At 37.1% G+C, this 25,146-nt stretch overlaps 1 protein-coding gene across 1 annotated transcript; it reads right to left on the bottom strand.

Annotated features, from left to right (window-relative positions):
* Positions 1-21,135: 21,135 nt before the first annotated feature.
* On the bottom strand, positions 21,136-23,273 carry LOC145071390 (glucan endo-1,3-beta-glucosidase 12-like). Its single transcript, XM_079018286.1, has 2 exons — positions 21,873-23,273; positions 21,136-21,310 (listed from the first exon to the last, which is right to left on the bottom strand). The coding sequence occupies exons 1-2, from the start codon at positions 23,218-23,220 to the stop codon at positions 21,279-21,281; spliced, it is 1,380 nt and encodes a 459-aa protein (XP_078874412.1). The 5' UTR covers positions 23,221-23,273; the 3' UTR covers positions 21,136-21,278.
* Between the last annotated feature and the right edge of the window lie 1,873 nt (positions 23,274-25,146).

The raw sequence follows: 25,146 nt of genomic DNA on the forward strand, positions 1-25,146 counted from the left end.
TAAGCAAACTAGAAATTTGTAGGATTTCTAGACTTAAACTTAGAATATGAAGCGATGATTGTGATATGTGAGCACCAGCTTATTTTAGGAATTATGCCTAAAATGCTTTTATGTGCTAAATGCTTTGTGCCTGATATGCTGTTATTTGTTCGGATCTATGGTTTGTTGCCGACCGGATCTGGAAACCTTATGTGTTTTGGATTCTAAACGTACGATTACGATATTAGAACTAGCATATAAAACTTTCAGAGGGATAAGGATGATTTAAACGTCAATCCTAAATAAAGATCTAAATTCACCTTATTCAGTGTATAGATCAAGATGGCAAGGACTCGTAGCGGAAACGTAAACACAAATGGAAATAGGAACCAACCCCCTCAACCTCCAGTGATACAACAAATACCTGTTGTTGTAGAAGGGGCACCTGAGCCAATGACGATGGCCGGAGTGCAAGCGATGATCCAGATGATGTTGGATCGCCAAATGGAGGAAACAAGGCGTTTACTTCAACAGAACCGAGAAGAACTTATGGTACCAATTGAACAGCCCAAGCTGAATGATGGACAGTCAGAAGGAGGAAACTACATTAGGACTGTTAGTCAATCCAACCCACCGATAGTTAGGCAAAACCACCAGGATGGAGGAAATGCAGGCGTGTATGCAAATACAGGGATTTCATGGCATCCAAACCACCGTGTCTATCTGGAAGCCCGACGTCGGTGGAAGTCATGAACTGGATCTCTGAGATGGAGACGATGTTTGAGAGTTGCGAGTGTAGCAACAAGCAGAAGACCGTTCTCGTGGTTCCTCTGTTGAAATCTGGAGTACTAAGCTGGTGGAAGCTACTAGCTGATTCAATACTCAAAGGTGAAGCAAGGAAGATGTCGTGGGAGGATTTTCCGGTGCAATTAAAGATGCAATACTGCTCTGAGGAGGATCTTCTGGAGATCAACAATGAGTTCCAGAATCTGAAGAAGGGAAGAATGAGCGTTACCGAATACGATGCGAGCTTTAAAGAGAAAATCAAGCTTGTTCCTCACCTCTTCCCAACTGAACTCTCCAAGGTTAACAAGTTTGCCCTCGGATTACCAGCGGACTTCAGTCCAATGGTCAAGCAAACAACCACTCTGAAAGCCGCCATATGGGCTGCTAAGAATGTGGAGACCCAGATATGAGAAAAGGGTCTGAAGAGAGCGAAGGTTGGAGAGAAAAGGAAATTTGATGGATCCTCGAGGTCCGACAAGAAGAGTAAATTCTCGAAGTATGGTTCGAAAGGAGGAGGAGCCGAAGAAAAATGGTGCGAAAAATGCAAGAAGAAGCACCAAGGAAAATGTGACGAAGGGGTCACGTGTTTCAAGTGTGGAAAGCCTGGCCATTATGCCAACGAGTGCACGTTCACTAAGAAGGTATGTTATGAGTGCAACGAGGAAGGGCACATTTTGAGGGACTGCCCGAAGAAGAAGGAGGTAGGAAGACCCAACATTCCACCGAAGCCAAAGGGAAGAGCCTTTCAGATGACGCTTAAGGCTACGAAGGAGGCAGCAAACATCGCTTCAGGTACCTTTCTTGTAAATGGTTTGCCTGCCAATATACTGTTTGATTTTGGAGCAAACTACTCCTTTGTGTCACACAAGTTTGGTGGGAAACTAGCATTGCCCGTAGAAAAACTTGATAATGCCTTGGTTGTGGAAGTTGTCAGTGGCAAGTTCATACCTGTTAGTGATCGTATTAGGAACATCCTCATCAACCTAAACGAAAACGAATTCCACGAGGAGCTATTACCCATAGAGTTAAACGTTTTCGACATCGTTTTGGGAATGGATTGGCTTAGCGCCAACGATGCCGAGATATTATGCCAAAAGAAGATAGTAAGAGTAAACCCACCCGAAAAAGAGTCATTCATGGTGTACGAGGACAAACGCAGAGTAAATTCTAGAATCATCTCCCTGATGAAAGCCATAAAATGTTTGTCCAAAGGATGTGCATCATATTTGGCATTTGTGATCGATGCTAAGAAGGAAAAAAAGGAGGTGCAGAATATACCGGTCATGTGTGATTATCTGGAAGTCTTTCCCGAAGATCTTCCTGGATTACCATCTGATAGACAACTAGAGTTTCGAATAGACTTGTTACCAGGGATGACACCAATAGCAAAAGCACCATACCGACTAGAACCGACGGAGATGAAGGAACTCATGACGCAACTTCAGGAGTTGTTGGAAAATGGTTTCATTCGACCTAGTTCATCACCCTAGGGAGCTCCGGTGTTATTCGTGAAGAAAAAGGACGGAAGCATGAGAATGTGTATAGACTACCGAGAGCTGAACAAGGCAACGGTGAAGAACAAGTATCCATTGCCAAGGATTGATGACCTATTCGATCAGCTGCAAGGCTCGAGCTATTTCTCAAAGATCGATCTCATGTCAAGATATCATCAACTAAAGGTAAGAGAGCAGGATATTAAGAAGACTGCATTTAGAACAAGATATGGACACTACAAGTTCTTGGTTATGTCATTCGGTCCAACTAATGCACCAGCAGCGTTCATGGATTTGATGAATAGGGTTTGTAAACCATTCCTCGATAAATCCGTGATAGTGTTCATAGACGACATTCTGATATACTCAAGAAGCCAGGAGGAGCATGGCGAGCATCTACGAGAAGTATTAGAAGTGCTGAAGAAGGAGAAGTTGTATGCAAAGTTCTCCAAGTGTGATTTTTGGATCCGAGAAGTCCAATTCTTGGGTCATGTGGTTAACCAGGAAGGAATAATGGTTGACCGAGCAAAAATAGAAGTTGTAATGAAGTGGGAGCGTCCAAAGAGTCCCACAGAGATTCGAAGCTTTTTAGGATTAGCCGGATATTACCGGCGATTTATCCAAGGCTTTTCTTCGATAGCTGCTCCATTGACAACGTTGATCCACAAAGGAGCCACATATACACGAAGAGGCATTAGAGAAGCTAAAGAAGAAGTTATGCAAAGCACCGATTCTTTCTCTACCCGATGGAGTTGAAGACTTCGTGGTGTATAGCGATGCGTCGGGAGTCGGGTTGGGTTGTGTTCTGACCCAAAGAGGAAAGGTGATAGCATACGTATCTCGACAATTGAAGGAGCACAAAAAGAACTACCCCACTCATGATCTGGAGTTGGCAGCGGTAGTATTTTCCTTAAAGATATGGAGGCATTACCTCTATGGCACGAAGTGCAAACTTTTCACTAATCATAAAAGTCTTCAGTATCTCTTTAATCAGAAGGAATTGAATATGAGGAAACGACGCTGGCTGGAATTACTCAAGGACTACGACTGTGAGATACTTTACCACCCCGGTAAAGCAAACGTTTTCGCTGATGCTCTCAGTTGAAAAGTTAATCTTGAAAGGAAAAGGCCAAGAGCGTTGAGAATTGAAGTTGTCTTGACGATTATGGAAAGCATCAGGAAAGCTCAAGAAGACGCTTCAGAGAAGAATGATCGAAAAGAAGAACGTTTGGGAAAAACGTTAGTATTCGGTACAAACAGTTGAGGACTGAAGGTATTCCAAGATTGGATTTGGTTACCTACGACGGGAGGAATAAGAGATCTTCTGATGGAAGAAGCGCACAAGACCATGTACTCAATTCATCCCGAAAACACTAAAATGTATAGGGACTTAAAACCCTACTACTGGTGGCCGACGATGAAGCTTGATGTTGTGAAGTATGTGGCCGAGTGTGTAACATGTGCGAGAGTTAAGGCACAACACCAGAAACCGTATGGGAGTTTAGAACCTTTACCTGTACCCATGGGTAAATGGGAAGGCATCACCATGGATTTTCTAACTAAACTGCCCATGACGAAGAACGGTCACGACATGATTTGGGTACTCGTGGATCGTTTCACTAAGAGTGCACACTTCATAGCAGCCAACGAGAGGTGGTCTGTGGATAAGCTCGTAAATGCTTACGTGAAGGAGATAGTAAGACTTCACAGTGTTCCTCTTACGATTGTATCGAATCGTGATAGTTGTTTTACGTCATGGTTCTGGAGAAGTATACAGGAGGAATTGGGTACGAAGTTGTGTTTGAGTACAACTTACCATCCGTAGATTGATGGTCGGAGCGAAATAACAATTCAAACATTGGAAGATATGCTGAGAGCATGTACCTTGGAATTCCAAGGTAACTGGGATGAGCACGTACCTTTGGTAGAATTTTCCTACAACAATAGTTTCCACTCGAGTATCAAGATGGCACCCTATCAAGCTTTGTATGGACAGAAGTGTCGTACACCGTCTTGTTGGCTTGAGGCTGGAGAAAAGCAGTTTATGGGCCCCGAGATAGTCCATGAGACTGCTAAAAAGTTAAAAGTAATCAGGGAGAGGATGTTAGCAGCTCAGGATCGTCAGAAGAGCTATGCTGACAAGAAAAGACGATTGATGACCTTCAAAGTTGGGGATTCAGATTTGCTTAAAGTCTCACCGTGGAAGGGACTTATAAGATTCAGGAAACGAGGAAAGTTAAGTCCAAGGTTTATTCGACCCTTCAAAGTTCTTCAGAAGATTAGGAACCAAGCTTACAAGCTCGAACTGCCCGAAGAACTAGATGGTATTCATAACACCTTCCATGTGTGTTATTTGAGGAAATTCACGGGAGAAGTTCCCAACATAATTCGAATCTCAGAGTTAAGAATGGACGAGAATAAGAGGCTGATCGAAGAGCCCGAGACAATCGTTGACCGTAAGACTAAGAAGTTACGACGCAAGATGGTCGACTTAGTACTAGTCCGATGGAAACATTCGAATGGGTCGAATCTCACATGGGAAACAGAAAGTGACATGATGAGTCGCTACCCACACCTGTTTGCTGATGCATGATTCCGGGACGGTATCATCCTAAGGGGGAGAGAATTGTAACGCCCGGGTTTTGGGGCTAAGCATTTTTAGACGATGTAATAGTCTAGGTCAACTATTGTAACTCTTTTTGAAGTAATAAAGATGAAATATTTGAGTATTATGTAAATTATGTGTATTTGTGTGCTTATTACTTATTTATAAATGTATAATAAATAAAGGATAAAAATAAGCATAAAAATTAAAGTTTGAGATAAACCCAATATCTTTACATAAATTTGTAATGGTCGAAACAAGGATTCCGGGGATATAAAGAACACCGAAATCCGAGTTATAACGAAGAAGTTATGACCCGTCGAAGTTTTTCGGCAAAACCGACACAGCACCGGGAGACGTAAATAGTGAATTTACGATAGATGACTTTTTAGCCTTAGTGATCTAAACAAAAGTTTTAGTATACGTTAAACCGAGAACATACAAAAAAAGAACGCCCAAATCTGACTTCGTATGAGGAAGTTATGATTTTTCTAAGATTTGGCATAGCAGTGCACGCCCGAAACTCAAATTTTAGTTCGAGTGGTTTTTGGCTTATGCAACCTTAATGAGAGTTGAATATCTCATTAATAGGAACTCAAAGGTAAAAATACAGACGAAAACGGAGTCCGTATGAAGGAGTTACGAATTCTTCGTGGTCATTTAACAGTATAATCTCATCCTATTGCTAAATTTAAGATCGGTCGAGAATTAGCCAACGGAGCCTAAATGAAAGTTATAGATCTTGTTTTTACCTATGTGTGGAAAAAATAACGTCGAAAATGGAGCTCGTATGCGAAAGTTACGGGGTTTAGAAGTCGGCAGGGTCCTGCTGCAAAAGGGGTGACGTGGTTGAATATGAGCCAAGGCTTTCTCCCCAAGAAAAGCCATCAGGTGATGACACGTGGCATCGACCCAGTGAGTCAGTGAACCGACTCAGCGAGTCCATCAGGAATTCAGCCTATAAATAGAGGTGTCGGGTTCCATTCATTCTCACACCTTTCCAACTTCTCTTTCTCTCTCTAGAACCTCTCTCTAAGCCTCCCTAACCCCCTAAGCCTAGATAAACCCCCTAGCACCCGAAGGAAGCCTCGAGAAAAGAGCCTTTCGGCTTGGGAATGCTGCTCCAGCGAAGCCCGGTTTTCGCGAAAACCCGTTGTAAGTGAGCTATGCCTACCCTATCTTTAGTATAGCTTATGTTTCAATATCGTAATGTTATTAGGACCTTATAAGGAGTATTTGGGCTATTATTATGGGTTATATAAGTATTGTTTAACGCTTATATAATAGTAATAATATCTAGACTATTAATTAGTCGCGGTTAACATTAGACTAAACCCTAGTGATATTGATACTAGGTTTTATCAAGGGATAATTGTTTTGAGATAACGAAGCGCTGTTCGAAGGCAGAATCACCACCTTTTAAGGTGAGTGCATAGTCACTTTCATCTTACACATCGATGTGAAGTATTTTATATAAACTGCATGCTATGTGTGCATATTATCTGTATACTTGCTATCTATGTTGGATGGATGATTTTTATACATGTCTTAAATGATTTAAACTGTATATGTATTTTATATCCACAAAAAATGTTGGGGTAAAACATGGGTAGATGTAATAGACGATGTGTGATAAAATGATGAGAGGCCTCGATGTTGTTGTTGTTGATTCTGTCATCTAGCGGAGTATGGATGACAACCACGAGCTCTTCTAGACAGTTCAGTGGAACACTAGCAGGCTCACAACCTGTAGGTATTTGTGAACGATGTGTTCACCGGTGTACTCCATCCCCCACATGGTTGCCTTAAGGACATTTATTGTCGAGGAATCCCCTTAGCAATAGTGTCCATCCCGATGATGATCCTTAGGCTAGGTCCCTTATGATAGGTGTTAGGGACGTAAAGTGAGGATAACAGGAACAGGTAATCGGGTTATTGTTGGTTGATGAAATTAAATAACTTATTTATTGTAGTTTGAAAACCCTATGTGCTAACTAGGCTCCCAATCCCGACCCACTCATTTTCTTGTATTACAGGTAGTGGCGTATGAGCATAGATGTGATGTCTTGGGATGAGAGATTAATGGATTTTAGGCTTGTAAATACAGAATAATGTAGTAAGGCCTATGTTGTATTGTTTTTGCTTATGATCTGTATCAAACATGACATCCTGAGTCTTTTTAATGAAATACATTTCTATGGAAATGCTTTTGATAAATCTTTATCATATTTTGTTTTGGGACAAATTCCGCAACACTTTTATTTAAAATGTTACTCTGATTTTCAAACAAAGCATAAACAAAATCGGTCTTTTCTGGCCGTGAAAATGGGAATGTCACATTTATCCCTTTAGACCCTCCAATAGACAGAGATCTCACTCCAAGGTCTAAACAGGGCAAAAAAATGACATGGCCTAATCAATAAGAACTTAACCTAGAAGATCTATTGACCAACAACTCCAAAAGGGTTTCTAGCTCCATTTACATCATAAAAATTATTGTTTTTCAAACATGCATTTCCAATGCATGCCTCGAACTTTTATTAGGTCAAAACAAGGGCGAAAAGGGCCAAGATTCCATGCATGGCCTCAAAACTCAATTCTACTTCAAATCTAAAGAGCCAAATACTCCAAATGGCCTGGGGATTCATAAAGTTACAAAGTTTATGAGATTCCACCCTCCAAGATCCATAATTTATGAAGAAAAGGGACCAAAATCCAATAATTACCAACTTAGCAAGGAAAAGATTGAGTCTTGAACACTCACCCAAGTCCAGAAGATGTGATAGAAGATGTCTATTGTTCTTACAAGGTGATAAACCACACCAAAGACTTCCTTCTCCTTCAAAGAATCCCAAAAAAGCACCAAAAATAAACTTTCAAGATTAAAAGAGGCTGAGGTTTCGAGATGGGGAGGTGGAGGCTGAAGAAGATAACCTAGAGAGGGAGTTAAGGCATTTATATATAAGGGAAACCCTAAAAATCCCAGATTTTAGTTGCAGCGACTACCACGGTGTGGCCTCCTGATGCCACATCGTGGAACCTGCCAAGACATTTGTTCATTAAATTCCATGCCACGGCGTGGGTGAGAATTTCCACCAAAGCCTTATTCTAATTTCTTAAATATTTCCCAACCCTCTTGCGCCATGGATGTTACACCCAGTTATGGAAACATCAAGTCATCTCAACTGTATTAGCCCTTTTTGCCTAATTTTCGGAAATTGAGGATCCCTTTAGGGTTTGTCTTGTATCCTTATTTTTTATTTTTAAATCCTTAAAATTTGAAAAATTAAACTTGATAAACCATAGCCTGTTTTTCAAAAACTATATGGCTTAGGATTAGAAGTCCAGTTGATTTATGGGTACATGTCAAAGCTAGGAGGAGCATAATTGTTATGCTAGTATTGCATGTTGACAATATTGTTCGTAGAGAATAAAGTTTTCAATTTGCGAATTGCAAAGTTTGAGAATTATTTCTCTATAGTAGACTTATGGTAGAGGACACCCATACTTCTTTTCGAATCTAAAGGTTTAGATTGTATAGTTTAATAGAACTTAGTCATAGACATATATGAATATCATGTTGAAATGTTTCAACATAGGAAATTCAATATATGGGAATATTATAGCAAGAGATTGAACATATATATCAGATCCTTATATAAGATATAATGAGCTGAGTCCCATCTTCAGATATAGTTCCGATTATATATGTTATAATATTCACTTATTCTAATTTTTCAAATGCTAGGAGCATTGTGAGAAAAAGGACTAGAATTTTGTGTGACTAAAGTTTTAAAACAACTGTCAAGAACATCATAAGGTAATACCAAAGATTGGTTGCTTATGGACAGTTAGAAGTATGATATTAATTCGGACGGACCATAGTGACATGATTCTGGATTGAGATGGTTCTTGATCAGAATTGATGGTCATATGGAAATTGTAACATCATGTTTCAGATTGTTTTGCGATTTGAGGCTCGTGGGCTGTAATCTGAGTATGAGAACGTTTTCAGATTTTGAAAGAGAAAGGTTTAGGCCTTCTTGGATATGGATAAGGTGGATTGTGTGAGAAAAGGGTTCGGGCTGTGCTTTAGATCCCAAGGGTATCGGCAAAAGTGTTGGTTTGGGATTTTCATGAATTTTGGATCTAAGTTCGAGTGGGCTTCAGGAGAAATAAAGTTGATAGAAGTGTAGAGATTCTCGTTACCTTTTCCGTGGATATAAGGATCACCGGAAACAAATTTATAATGAAGAAGTTATGGCCTTCGGAAGTTTCGTGGTTTCTGGCTTAGCCGAGTACGCGGGGCGTACACAAAGCGTATGCGGGGCGTAATAGTGAAGAAGGCAGTACGCTGGGTGTACTGACCAGGATGGTCGCGAATGTTCTTCGGAGTATGCTGGGCGTACCATATGTACGATGGGCGTACGCCAATCAGACCAGAACCCTATTTTAGGGTCTTGGACCTTATTTATGCTCCTTATCTCATAACCTAACCCTAATATATTCAGCCTCCGTCCCTCCAAACCCTAAAAATCGACCGTTAGCCTCCATTTTAGTGATTCTTGAGCTTTTTTGTGATTTAGTGAGTTTTTGGTGCATATTGTGGAAGAAGGAGTTCCATGAGGAAGCATTGCTTGGCTTGGAACTTGTGGATCCAAGCCCTAATCATATTGATCTAGCTCCGGAAATCATAAAGTTTGAATCTTGGTGGCTTTCTCATGTGGATCTAGTGGGGTAATGACTTGTTATGTTTGACCTTTGAAGAAGAAGGAGCCTTGAAAGAAAATAGCTTGAGCATCTAGCTTTTGGATCTATGTTCTACTCTTGTTGGTGCATCTTCCAGAGGTATCAAGTTTGAAACTTGCTTATTGTTGTGCTAGTTCTTGTTTTGGGTCCATTTTTAGAGTTTTATCTCCTAAGCTTGAAGCTTTATGAGTTTGATGAACTCCAAACTATAATACCTATCCTTTTAGGTGTTTTTAGTTGTTTGGATTCATAAAAATGAGATCTTGTTCGTCAAGATCTCTCCATGCATGAGATATGTGGACCTTTGTGAGTAAAGGATTAGAGTTTATGAGTTTTAGACTTGCCCAACCATGCTAAGGCTTAAAGTCACCTACTTTGTGAAGTAATAGACTCGAGCTAGCCCAGATCTGAGATTGTAGAAATTGTCTTAATGGATTAAGACCAGGAGAGTAAGAAAAGTGAGTCTGGGGCGTACACCGTGCGTATCCCAAGTTACACGCAATGTAGCGTTGAGTCCACCCCAATGCACGCATGATCAGTTGTACGCCCAACATTAAGGGTTGTACGCCCAACGTACGAGCTAGGTGTTAACTTTCTTTGACTTTTAGGGTTTTGGTCAAGGGAATATATTTGTCTTGGACCCTTGTGTTGGGCTTACCACTTCGGACTTGAGTTAGGGTTGGGCCTTGGTGGGCCCAATGAGGTTGGGTTATTTATGGTCCGAGTTTGTGAACCATCTTTTGACTTAATGTGTGAGGGTTTGGTCTTAGATAATAATTGGGTTAATTGTGGGTTGGCTCAGTGTTAGAGGCTGGTGTGCAGCAGCAACATTTATAGGATATGTTCATCATCTGAGGTGAGTCTTCTCACTATACTTATCTGAATGGTAATCATTGTGTGACCGGAGGGTCTTATGTGCTTATACTGAGTTATGTGATATCCTACATTTTGTCTTTGTGATTTATGTTGTATATTACTCATGTGCCTTATTTAGTTATTCTGTTCTTGTGATACCGGAGAGTCTTCGCTGAGATACCGGACCGGAGGGTTCGTCCCGAGCTGTGAGATCGATGGGTCTTCACTGAGACACATGACTGGAGGGTCCTTATCAAGATATAGCCATGAGAGGCTAATTATTGTGTGTGGTATTTTTGGGGAACTCACTAAGCTTCGTGCTTACCGTGTTGTGTGATATGTGTTTCAGGTACTTCTCAGGATGACGGGAAGGCACCGGCTTGATTGTACACACTTGTTCGAGTTTATGTTTGAGGATTTTGAGATATTACCAGTTGTTTTGTTGATCTGTGTTTTTGACAATTTATACATTGTGGTTTTGAGAAAATGGGATATTGAGTTTTATGTGATTTTAAAATGAAGATTTTGTTTGAAAATTTACAGTGTTACAGAAATATGGAAATGTTTTAATAATGAGAGATGATTGAAAAGTATACAGGTGAGTTGGAAACTATAATGCAAGAGAAATGTTCAAGGAGTATGCCTTGAATTTTAGACTTCATTGCCATGGAATTGTTTCTAGTAACAAAGTTCTAATGGGATACTTTGTAATATTGAAGACTCGATCTTTGAGACTTTAGAATCTTGATATCACAGGAGATTAATGCATGTTAAGTTAGAATTCCATCACATCTTGGATAGTGATAAGAATTTGGAATTGTGAAATGTGCATCATTAGAATATTGTCTAGCTGATCTGTTTACAAAGGAAGGACCATAGAGAGGCATAGTATGCATGTTCCTGACATGGCATGGCTGGTGTTTAATTCAAGTGATTAGTTGATTACTCAAACCATTATACAATGAATAAAGTGGTAATTATTATGGCGATTAAATAATAGAGATTATTTATATTTTTAAGACTTCTAAGACCATAGATAATTAATTTATTATTATGTTTCACTTTGCATGTTTTACTTACTTAATAATTTGATTATTTGAAGCTCCACAGTCGCTCATACTTTCAAAAGTAAGTAGTGAATGAAGACTGTCATGAATTGGATTGTAAATTGTCTAAGGAGTTTATACATAGAAATTATGTTGCTACAACGTTCAATAGTACTTAGTAAATAGAGATTTGAGTATTAGATAAACCCACGCTCATAGAATTACTTCATGGATTATATCATGAGTAATTCTGAGACGATAACATCTTATATTCTTGAAACGGAGATATATAAGTTGTAATTTACAAGTCGGTTGTACATTGGTATTGCGAAAACGCATCAGTAACTTGATGTTATAAAACGTAGTGTCATGTGCGATTTGGTGAGTAAAATATAAAAGTATATGAGTCAAAGTATATTATTTCTTTTTTCGCTAATAGGAAAAGCAATATCTTTGGGCCACTCGATGATTTGGTGTTGACTTATAGTGTTGCGCCCAACAAGGACTAATATGATGTGTTAAATTAGAAGTCTTATGATTTCATCACAAATCAGGGAATCGGGAAATAGAATTTTGGAAAATGAGATTGATTTTAATCCATATCTCATATCCATATGATATTTTGAAGAACGAAAGAATATTTGCTCACTTATCTAAAGGAAAAATATATGATCGTACTAGAGTTCGACAGTCGCTTTGGAAAGCACCATTTGCTGTTTAATTCAGAAGTTATACCTATAATTTAGTTTTGGACTTATCCAAGTGGGAGACTGTTGAATTAGGTGTCTAAGCCAATAACTAAATTAATATAATCTTTATATTGTTAGCAAATTCCTTTTGGGTTGCCTTCAAACCTAGTAATTGACTGAAATGTTTTTTTGGAGTGAGAGACTATTTTATTAATTTATTATATGGTCAATAAATTAATTAGAAATCAAAGTATATGATTTATTAATATATTTTGAGAATAATATATTAATTAGAAATAGTAATTTTTAATTAAAAGTTAATCATAAATTAATTGGAATTAATTTAAAGATTAATTAAAGGTGGAAGGACTAAAGGTGACAATGTTCAAAAGTGGACCATTAACCGATTCTAGAACCTTCCATAAAGGGGGACGGTTCTAGAGGAGTTCTAGAGGGTTTCTAGAGCTTTTCTTGGGCTCTAAGGAAACTTAGATGCCTTAGGGGAAAAGCAAAAGGATTAAGATTATCTAAAAGGAACCTCTCTTATCCTTAGCCTCCCTATCACCTATATAAACCCCCTTGGATTATGATTTTCAAAATCACTTCATTCCAAAGAGAGAACTCGAAAATTTCCTTCCTCCTCCTCTCTCCTCTTACGCCTCCAACTTCTTGGGGTTTGGGTGTGATCTATTAGAGACACGAGACTTTTGATGCTTGCTTTCTGAAAACCAACAAAGAAGGAATATTAGTTTATTTGATATAATAAACTAAAAGTATGTTTTTTCTTGTAACCCTTTTGTTAATTTCTAAAATAGAAATGTACTTTAGGGTTCTTGATATTCAATATTTGTTTGCTAATCATAGTGAGAACATAGATCCTTTAGGATACATGTGAAATTAGGGTTTATATTTTTTTTTTTGCCAAAATGAAATTTGTGTAACATATAAAACCCATCAGTGGTATCAGAGCCCTTGTTCTCATTGATCTGGCACAAAGTTAAATGGATCAAAACTAGATAGAAATTAAACCCTAAGGAGGCAATTTTCGAAATTCCCTAGGGTTCATGAAACCCTAGCCTCCACCCTATATTTTCGAAATTTGCAAGGGTTTTAGAAACCCTAGCCCCCTTTGCCAAATCTTCAAAAATTGAGGATCCCTTTTAGGGTTTGCCTTATGTTCCTTATTTGTTATTTTAAAAGCCTTAAAATTTGAACAATTTAAACCTGATAAACCCTAGCCTGTTTTTTGACAACTAGAAGGCTCAGGATTAGGATTAAATTGAGTTACTTTATTAATTGTTCAATTGTAAATAATATTTAATCCACAATTATTTAATTAATTTAATTAATTGTTTAATTAAAAGATAAAGAATAAATCAACATTGGTTTATTTTTAAAGTAAATTATTTTTTATTAATTTTGAAAACTTAAATTGAAACCTAGTATTTTCGAAAAGTTTTAAAATACACCTTATACAATATATAATTAAAAGATTAGTATACTATATTATAAGATAAATCAATCAAATCTCTAATACGCCAAATTCACGAAGCCATACTATAAGGGGAGTTTAAGGAAGTGACCTATAAAATGACCGCCATTAGGTATTTACTCTTACCCACCGCTCTCTTATATGGTGGACGGTCGTCAGGCAAACGAATTTGATAAGAGATAATTTCATTAATAAGTATAATGATATAAAGTAACTAAACCATTTTTTTAAATCTCACTCTTAATTACTTTAAGAAATATGTGAAAAGTATGCTAATCCATGAAAACGCACATCATGCTTTATATGTCGTTAGTGGAGCGCGTGTGGTTAACTGGCACACTAATAGAGACTATAAAGAGATAAGATAGGCATTTGGAAAATTATCATTGTTTATGGAACGTGTGTGGTTAACCGACACATCAATCTAAGCTGATAAATGACATCGAGATTGTCAAGCGGGTTTGCATGGTTATTCACATCTCGTTTGTGATCCTCGGCATCCCAAGTATATTTCAAATCATATGTCGGCCCAAGGTCGTACCGGGTCCATTACACCCCCGGGTCTATTTCACCCCGAGTCTATTTCAGCTTATATGTCAGCACAAGGTTGTACCGGGTCTATTTCACCCCACATACATATAGCAAACATGCACACATGCATACAATACATACAACATGAGTCACAAAGACTACAAGCACATACAATCCCTAGTGTCGTACAATATAGTGAGCAAACTTACCTCAGGCTGTTGACAATCGAATAAATCCTCGGCCTGCTGAACCAGAGAATCCCCGCACTAACCAATCGGATAAAAATCCCAATTAATAATCATGCCATAATCCATAACCGGGAAACTAATTCATTAGTCCCAACACCCAGGGTAAAAGACCATTTTACCCTTCCTTTAATTGGCCTAAAAGCCAAGGCTCACACTCAATGGAACAAAAGCCCAAATAATGGCCAAAATAAAAAAGGCTAAATGGCCTATGATGAATATTTTTAACGTACGAGCTAGGTACGCCCGACGTACAACTTTGTGACCAAGGCCTTACAGGGTCTCAACTGCGTACGCTTAGTATATGCCGGAGTATGCCTGACGTACGCCCCTTATAGCCAAAACTTCATTTAAGCTCTTAATGCCTTAAGTCCAACGTCCATTCTTCAAATCCAGACCATGGGGAATGTTTTAAAAAATAAAGTTACCAACTTGATGCCTTTGCATGGCTCAAATGGACTCAAACCCTAGGTTTAGCATCATACTTCCACTAAATGAGCATTTACTTATGCATGGTTGAACTTTAACCATCATGATGAAAACTTTATGGACTAGGGATCTCATAAACATCAAGAAGAGCAACTCATAACTTCTAGAGTGGTAAAATTCCACTAGATCTCATTCATGGGACCAAAAAGTGACAAAAACTCCATAATAACTAGATCTAAGCATAGAATGAGCAAGGTCCAAGCTTTATACCTCAATGGAGCTGGAAATAATGAGTGGAATCCGGACCTACAAGCTCCTCCTTGATCAAAGGTCCTTCTCCAAGTTTCTTCTTCATCAAGGTTCACCAAACACCCATTAAAATACACACAAAGGGGTCAAATCTCTCTATATGAATTAGGGTTTCGAAATGAGGCTCAAAAGGGAAATAGAGGCTGGGAAATGAGAGAACCTTGGGACATAAGGTTTCTTAAATAGGGTCTAAAACCTAAAATTAGGGTTTTCCCCCTAATTATGTACGCCTAGCATACATGAGGTACACCCAACGTATGCATATCTTTCCCGAAAATGAAAATAATTCCCCCTAGGCACAAAATTTGCAAACTAATTACACACCAAGGGTCAAAATTAGAAATACCTTGAATCAGGTGTTACATGAATAATAACTATTCACAAACACAAATTGTTTGCATTGGTGGTAGAAATCATCGCTGACTTGAGAAATATGGAATCTCTCATTGATGGTTTCTGGCAAATCCGTCAAATACCAAAATGGTATGTCAGATCTCAAATCTGATTAATGACTTAGAGTCATGAACATGAGATTTAATCCATGTATAATAATCAAGTATGGTCTTGATTAACCTTCCTTCCTATAGCAAGGCTAGAAGGAGTAAGTGATTCTTCTAGAACGATTACATTACGTAGATAACTATACACATTTAAAGAAAGACTTGTTAATAAAAGGATTTTCTCATACTCATGTCATTGACTATGAACCTCATTATACTCATGACACTGACTATGGTCAAAGCTTTTTCACAAGTAGCTATGATTAGATCAACAAGGGTATTATTTTACTATAAATTCATATTCTCAATATGTCATATCGCAAATAGATTTCAATGAAGACCGCTTTTTCTTAATAGACATCTACTAGAAGATATCTATATAGATTAGCCTGGAGATCTATGTGTGGATATAAAATCAAGGTTGTAATTATCATTTTAATATGAAACCACAAGGTATGCTTTATATCAAAACGAATAGAACATGTGTGTTTACTAAGAACTAGTGGGAGCATAGTGACATTTGTAATCTTGTGTGAGTGAGACATACTGAATCATGAGAAATTATATTATGACAATGTCGGGTCTTTTCACATTGACTTGTAATGTGTTTCTAAAATGAAAGACTTAGGAAGGACTAGATACATTCTTGGAATGTAAAATCTATAGAGATACATAAAATAAATGTTAAAAGTTATATATCTTTATGCATATATTGACAATATCTTGAAAGAGATCAAGATAGAAGATTCCTTTGCAGGAACCTTAGCATTGTCACATGGCATTAAATTTGAGCCGACCTCAAAAGGAACCTAGCACATAGGTTTGAACTAGCTGAAATGATTTATATTTGATTTGTTTGGAAAATAAATCCATCATTTATGCCATATTATACATAAGATTTGGTATATGCCCATGCTATCAGAATATCATACTATACCAATTGAATACATGGTTAAGTGAATGGATAAATATACGAACATTCTAAGAGTAATTTAGAAGGACTAAGAGAATGTATATGAGACAATTAGTTTAGGATAAAATCTTCATGTAAAAAGCTACATAAGATTCTGATTCTGAACAAATATATAAAATTATGAATTATAATTGGATTGTGACTTCATTGTGGGATGAAGAGTAAGTTTAGTTAGAATGAGGTCCAGCCAAAACATAATGACACAATATACTACAAAATATGAATATGCTACTTTAGAAGTTAAAATCTCATATGATTGGATGAATGAGTTCATTGAAAAACTATGTTGATTTCTGCCATTTAAGGATCACATAGAAATCTTTGTGAATTCGAGAGTACACTTAATTGAGCTAAGAGACTCTATGTCACGTAATAACACCAATTATATACTCCAAGATATTTAACTATACCTAGAGTAAATTCAAATATGGAGATGATAATATTCGTAGAATTCATGCAAATTAAGTTTAATCGAACCCATTAATACAGTCCTTCTTCTGAGCTAAGTATGAATGGTCATACGTTGGCTATATGACTTTATTATTCTAGAAATGAGATTTTGATTTGGATTTAGTATTTTGATATTCGAACATTGCGACAACAACTATTAAATAATGTTTTGATATACTGGGATATGATCATAGCATCAATACTTTCTGTGTTCTATAATAAAATGTTTAATCCATAAATAATCTTATTATTCTAAAAGTTCATAGTCAGCTATAATTGTGGAGCAATTATGAAATAAGACTAATATGAATTGGATCGATTGACTTTCACCAAATGAAGGTAGGAAATGGATTGTAACCAAGTTTCAGAGGTACTTGTTAGAGAACTAGTATTGAACTGACCCGCATCAAGATAACCTCATGGATCACTCTCATGAGTGATACTTAATTAAAAAGTATTATCTTTATATTCGTAACACCTGAGATACATGTGGGACTTAAGTGTGGGGAGTGTTGTGCTTTCATATGGTCAAATTTTAGTCCTTAACCAGGCAGTTATAAAAGCCATTTTCAGGTATGGTGTGAAATATGAACAAGCTTATGTAGTAAATATGGGATTTGTTCCTCCTATGTGTCGAGAGTTAGACATATAAGGTGCCTTACCAAAAGTTGAACACCTAATAAGATTGATCGCGGTCCGTATCTCATGGTCAACATGATGTCTGTGACACTGGGATAACTGATAAACTTACCTTATACACCATTTGTATCTTTGAGCTTTTTGGGAATTGGACGTTGATAGATTGTCACAAAGGCGTATGTTGATAGGGACAGTGAAATGTTGCTAAATGTTCACCATTGTCTATATCAATCTAATATGAGTCTTGTGCAAGTGGGAGATTGAAGGATCTTGTATGCTCAAGAATCATATTAAAACGATATTGCTAATTAACATATGATGCTAATGAGCCACACTAACAACAACTTGATATAATTGATTACTTATTAAAAATTGATTTTAATAAATATTCAACGAACTCTTATATTTTCATGATTGTATGAAAAAAAAAAAACAATCACAAGAACCATTTGTTGCTTGTTAATTTGAAGATCTATTAAGTAATCAAGAAATTAACCAGCTAATTAAATATCCACATATCTAAACCCATGATTAAAGACATATGAGCATAAATAGATGTTTTACTAGAAAACATTTTTATAACATCCCATCAAAACCACACAAAATTATTCCTAATCAATTAATTGCTCTATAGATTCACCAATATTGAAAATAAAAACTAAATAGACAAAATAATAATAACAATAAAAAGGATAGATATTATACCAATACCGATTATGAAACGAAGATGATAAAAGCTCCTTGAAATCGTCACTTCTTGTTGCTCTAAAAACTCCATTCATAATCCAACTATTAATACAAAAATCAACCTAACCTAATCTAATTAAAAAGATAAATAACTCATTAACAAATAATGATTTTGAAATTATAAATGCAATAAAATAAAGAAAAATAAATGAGGAATAAGAAAAAAAAAGTGAGGAATTAACGCAGAAGAGAGAATGAACTCTCCACTTGCGTCGTCCCTTCTTTTTCGTTCCTGCCGGCGAATTGAAAATGTGATACCTTTTCTTTCCTTTTACTTATTGCGTTTTTGCCCTACTCTACATAAGAAAAATGGGCCAATTAAATTGTAATGGGCTGTTGAATAAATCACCAAAGTGGACCCATATTTGTGATCATGCGTATCTTTTCTTTCCAGCCCAAATAAAATATGATGATGGCTTTTTAATTGTATTTTGGGCTGCAATAAAGATAATAGGCTGTTAAATAAGATGTTGGACAGCCTACTGTGCTTCTGTTCACAAGGCTAAAAACCATCTCAAAACGGGTCGGAATCCACTCATTTTCGGTGAGATCGAAGAACGAGTTAGGAAGACGTCTGTAAATTTTCAGCTCAATCGGACAACGTTTGCCCCTCCGTCTGATCGCTTGAAGAAAGTCAGGCAAAGCTGTTAAAATCCGAAAAATTAATTTATATTGCTTTGTTTTTCTTTTCGCTCCCGGATTTTGCTACTAGACTTCAATTTTGGTTGCAAGGAATTCGATGTGGCTTTAACGATGCTCCAAAATACCATCTTGCTCGAACAAATCTACAAAAAAAAAAAAAAAAACTTAAACGAGTAAAAATATTCAAAACAATAAATCTAACGATTTAATGCAAAAAGAATATTAAAAATGTTAAAACTAAAAGAAAACGATTGCTAAAATATATATAAAAAATCAAGTTATCATTTGCCAAACCGATATGCGTGTTTGTAAGCTTCAAAAATCGTTATATGGTCTACGTCAAGCGTCTAGAAAATGGTACAACAAGTTTATTGAAGCCTTAGTTGCCATTGGTTTTAAACACTCCAAAGCCGATCATTCTCTTTTTGTCTTCAAAACCTCATCCATTTACATTGCTACTCTCATCTATGTTGATGATGTTATTATCTTAGGAAATGATATGGACCGTATTGCTAAAATCAAGACTTATTTGAATCACAAATTCAACATTAAAGATTTGGGGCCATTAAAATATTTTCTAGGCGTTGAAGCGACTCGAACTCCGGATGGGTTGGTGTTGAGCCAACGCAAGTATACGTTGGACATACTAAATGATTGTGGGCTTCAGGGTTGTCGATCAAGTTCTTTTCCCATGGAGCATAACCATCGTCTTGATGATGCTGACAAAACTCCTCTTGCTGATGCCGGTCAATTTCGTCATCTTATTAGGCGTCTTTTATATCTACATGTGACTTACTTGACCGGACATTACTCTGGCTATCAACACTTTGAGTCAGTATGCCTCCTCTCCTAGACAATTACATTTTGATGTTGTTCTTCGAATATTGCGGTATCTCAAGGCTACACCGGGTCAATGTATTTTCCTACCTTCTAATAGAAATCTTACTGTCAAAGCATTTTGTGATTCATATTGGCTTGGTTGTCCGCTCACTCGATGTTCTAAAACTGGGTATTTCATTACGTTGGGTGGTGCAGTACCCATCTCCTGGCAATCAATGGTTGCCCGGTCGTCAGATGATGCTGGATATCGAGCTATGACTTCTACCGTTAGTGAGATTATGTGGTTTCGTTGGCTGTTAGAAGATCTAGAAGCACCTCAATCCGGTCCTATTTCTCTTTATTGTGACAATAAGGCAGCCAGACATATTGCAAACAATCCAGTTTTTCATGAACGGATCAAACATGTTGAAATTGACTGTTTTTTTGTTCGTGAGTGTATTGAATCTGGCCAAGTTCAAACGTGTGTCATAAGCACTACTCATCAGGTTGCGGCTATCTTCACCAAACCTCTTGGTACTAATAGATTTCGTTATTTGCTTAGCAAGTTGGATGTTTGTGATCTGCAAGTTCCAACTTGAGGGGGAATAAAGGAAATTAGATATCTTTCCTTACGCATATCTGAATATTGTTTCCTTATTCTAGTTTTTCTTGTTTATCAAGTCTCCTAGTTTGTTTAGGTTTCTTTTAAGTTTTAAGCCTTGTATAAATACATGCTTTGAGATTTCTTTTCAATTGAATGAATTAGCTTTTAAACTCTTTATCAGTTTCTCTAATTAATGATTGTTATATTTTATGGCAATTATAACATCGGATTGGAATTGGATGATAAGTGGATGGGGATAACTCATATTGAGTGATAACTGGATTGATTTAATTCTATTTTCGTTTTTTGGATCCGTGTTGTCATTTAAGAACCGATTGATCCAATTTAGATATTAAAATTTTGGAATAGATCTCAATTACAATTAGAACTATACATCTAATGTTTTCATCGGTTTAAATTAAACCAGTTAATTTTTGCATACTCTTAAGTTTATGAAAATACGTTGTTTGTTCAATTTAACTTTTTAACGAAAAATCAAGCATATATGATACCTGATAGATAACTTATCTGCATAAAAATAAAAATATCACGATTTCAAACGACGAATCGACTAAAGGTTGAATTCAATATGTTATCCATTTTTTTAATGCATAAGCTACAAATCTTAATTGCTTGAATATCGAACCATATGGCCATAATATATATAGCCTTTCATTTGCCTTCCACCCTTTCTTGCTACTGTTGGGAGTATCTGCATGTTCCATAACCTGTTTTTTTTTTTTTTTTTTTTTTTTTCCATTGGCAAAAAAATATCAAATTACTTCAATACCCCTTGCAAAGTAATTGTAATGTCTAATGTATACAAAAATACATCAAAATCTATTCACACAATTAGCAAAAACAGATACTTTAAACGGGTTGGATAACATATTAAAACAGTTTCCGTTTGAAACAAACAATTTTAATATGTCCGGTTCCGGTTGATCCATCAACACTTCTTTTATCCATATTTTTTATAAACAATCTTAGTAATTAGCATATAAAATGTAATTACAAAACTTATACTATTAGAATAACAATTGAATTTATCTAAGTAAAAAATGGTTTGACCATAGCAAACACAATTTTAGGGTAGCACGCCTGATGGGCTATGGCTCCCACTAAGGTCCGCCATTTGGTTCAACACTAAGTGATCATTATGTCTAATTATTCAATATACGATCAAAGGTTTTTATTGAATTGTAAATTAAATCAAATCATGTAAATGTTTCTTTTTAAAATAAGAATGATAATGAAAGATCAAAATGAATAAAATAGGGAAAAACTTACTTGGGTCACTGAAGGTGACTAGACCACTTCCTTTAAAATCGCAATTCCAATAATTTCTTCCATGCATTTGATAATACGCATTCATTGCATACGATGCATGTGCATGAACCTTATTCGGCATAAAACACCCCCCATTTTCATAAACCTCCCTACAATCCACACCACCTGCCCCACAACAAAAGTCCAAAACACCCTGAACCACCCTCTCATCGGCATGTGGCTTAGCCACACACCAAACCGATGGACCCCTTTGAACCATCTTCGACCCTGGTCCGAACCCAAACTCCATTTTGGTTCCACTACAAAACTCACAACTCAAGTCCACATCATAAACCTTCGAACCATCCCCATTGAAGAGTCCAAAGTTTCTCTCACTTGCTCCCCCTTCTTTCTTGTTTTCATTAAATAAAGCAAACACAAATATGTCTATTTTGTCGTTAGGTTTCATTGGAGTTCCTTTGTTGGATTGTGCCTTGGTGATTAACCTAGTGTTGTAGGTTTTCGCATTGTCCGGCGAAGCTGCTGTTTCGTCAGGCTCGCCTTTTGACGGCCATCCGGATTCGGAAACAATGATATGAATCGATCTGTTTCCGAATCCAAGCGACGCGATCGCTGACCTGATCGCGTCGATCTGTGCGTCTAACATGTTTGTGTAGACATATCCGCTAGGGTCGTGGACCCCGGTGGAGTTCCCGAGTAGCGCGTATTCTAGTGGGACTGTGGTAGGGTTGTCCCGGTACGCGAAGTAAGGGTACGCATTGACCATGAACGGTGAGCCGGTGTCGGCTAGGAAAGTAACAATGGAGGTCATTGTTGGCATGAGTGTGGTGGCAAAGGTGGAGGCAGACGGTGGAAATGAGGTGGCTAACACCGCCATGCTATGTGGGGTGGTGATCTTGATTTTCCGGTCAAGTCCACGGGATAACAAGACTTCGTGTAGGTTTTGCATAGCTTGGATAAGGTTATTAGGGTCAAGGCTGTCGTCATCTGTGGCTAAGTATTCGTTGCCGACAGCAATGGCGACAATGGAGGTGGCGGGGATGAAAGGGGCGATACGGGCTGAGAACCAGTCCTGGGCGGCGGACTTGGTGGAGCTTATGTTAGCAACATGGTTGTTCTCGACGGCGACTATGAGGTCTATACCGGAGTTGGAGAAGGCTTGGAGGATTTGAGGGTTGGAGTCGTAGATCTTGACCTTGTCAATGAGAGTGGATTGGAGGAGTTGGGCTACTGTTTTTGGTGAAGGAAGGTTGTTTCCCAGTGTGCCATAGTTTATCCCGACGGAGGAGACGGTGGTAATTGGGCAGATGAGGTGGAGGAGGAGAGGAAGGATATAGAGTAGGGCCATTTTTTATGGAGTGAACGAAGCTAGCAAACATGTATGGAACGACCTGATGATATAACCTTTTTTTCTCACTATGGATAGAAAGTCATATTATAAAATAATAATATTTTTAATATTCTCTCATAAAATCATTACATATTTCGAGAAAAGAGTATTTGTTAATTCATAAAATCATTTTTTTCAAACATAATATTTTAAGACCATTTCACAAGAAAAATATATTATTTTCAAATAAGAAGAATCCCAAAATTAGCTAACATAGATGTGTGTATTTGAAATTTGAATAAACTTATATGCAATAAAATCCGTTACGGTAAAAGAAACCATCTTTATAGGGACTCTAGAGTCTAGATCACAACCATGTGTACTTAACCAATTTCATTAAACAAAAAACGTATCCATTTAAAAGATTTTTTTTCACTAAAATTTTGGCAAATATGATGTTATAGACCATTATCGTTTATAAAAAAGCCTTTTAAATATTAATTCCAAAATTACGTTTATTGAAAATAAAACTAAGAATTTACCACAATCTATCCAAATTTGTTTTAAAGAATGGGACCTGATATCTGAAAATGTTGACAAAAAGGATCAATCTATTTCAAAAAGAAGCCATGAAAAACACTTTTTCTAGTGGAAAAGATCTTTTTGGTTCCAGCTGGTTTACTGACACATACGGAAAAGAATGACACATTTCCGTGATTTTTGTATCATATTCATACCCATCATCATCTATTCTAGCACATTCAAACAATGGTAACTTTAGCAATTATTACCTACACACGACCAACACTGTATTACCTTTGACTAAAACTTATTTCGGTATGGTACATTTTGGTTACTTTTCAGACAAAGTTGAAAAAAATGGTCTATGTGGTCCCCTCGATTTAATTGTCGACCACGATTAGGGCTCCGACGGTGGCAGCCGAAGGAGCTACGGTGGTTGGTCGGTGCATTTGTTGTTGCCCTCAAACATTAAGTTGTTTTCCTTCTTCTTCAAGAACTTGAGGGATAATGATATCTCATATATCATGAGTTCATGACCTCATTTGCAATCTGATCGATTATGTCAGCGGTCATAACAATTACGGATGGTTTGAATTTTCAACAATATGCTTTGAGGTATACCCTTCTCTTTTTAGCCATAGACGAAATTACCCCATTATGAATAATGGCTGGATGACATCTCAGTGCAGAACTTTTCATGATTAGAGCTTTATGCCCCTTTGAATTTTATTTATTTAATGTCCCTTTGAATTTTATTTGTTGAACTTTTCATGATCAGAGTTTAAATTTCTAGTCCTAAATTGGCGGTGTTACAATATACTTTCTATAGTGACTGATGCCATTTAAGAAAGTTACTTGTTAACTTATGGTGTACATGGGCGTCTTTGAGGGTTGTTAACTTATGGTGTACATGGGCGTCTTTGAGGGTGTGCGAGGTGAGCGGCTGCACAAAGCCCATGTTGTGGAAGGGGCCAAATTTTACATATGATTAAGTTCATAGTTTAACAATCGACAACCCGGTAATCAAAAGGATAAAAACTTATGTATTTTCCAATTCCAATAGTTAACGCTACAATTAAAAATTGCAATAACTCAAGTTTTGAAAATTTTGGCATAAAATTAAAATTGCATTTGGGCTAATGCAAATTTACGGTAAACAAGAGCTTACGTCTTGTTTCATTTCAAACTTCCAAATTTACAGCAACTGCAAAGCTTGAACGACATTTTTTTCTTTCTTGGTTTTCTGATTCCACTAGACTCCATCTCTCGTTTATATAGCACTCTCGCTCTATTGGATTAACCGGTTTGAAATATCCATAAAATGAGTTTTTAGTTTCAAGGGCATTTTAGGAAAGTTACGTATTTCAGTTTTATTTTATTGTTTTATAGTTTGAGTAGGATTGTGTTTTAATTAGTATATAT

Source organism: Lactuca serriola, chromosome 8 (genome assembly GCF_051521515.1).
Source record: "Lactuca serriola cultivar US96UC23 chromosome 8, Lser_US96UC23_V15, whole genome shotgun sequence".
Classification (NCBI taxonomy): Eukaryota; Viridiplantae; Streptophyta; class Magnoliopsida; order Asterales; family Asteraceae; genus Lactuca; species Lactuca serriola.

Excerpts from the sequence above, each read along its gene's own strand:
- LOC145071390 (XM_079018286.1), bottom strand. The coding sequence starts at position 23,220 with ATGGCCCTACTCTATATCCTTCCTCTCCTCCTCCACCTCATCTGCCCA. Across the intron at positions 21,311-21,872 it reads AGTCACCTTCAGTGACCCAA|GTTATGGAACATGCAGATAC; the intron begins GTAAGTTTTTCC and ends AAAAAAAAACAG.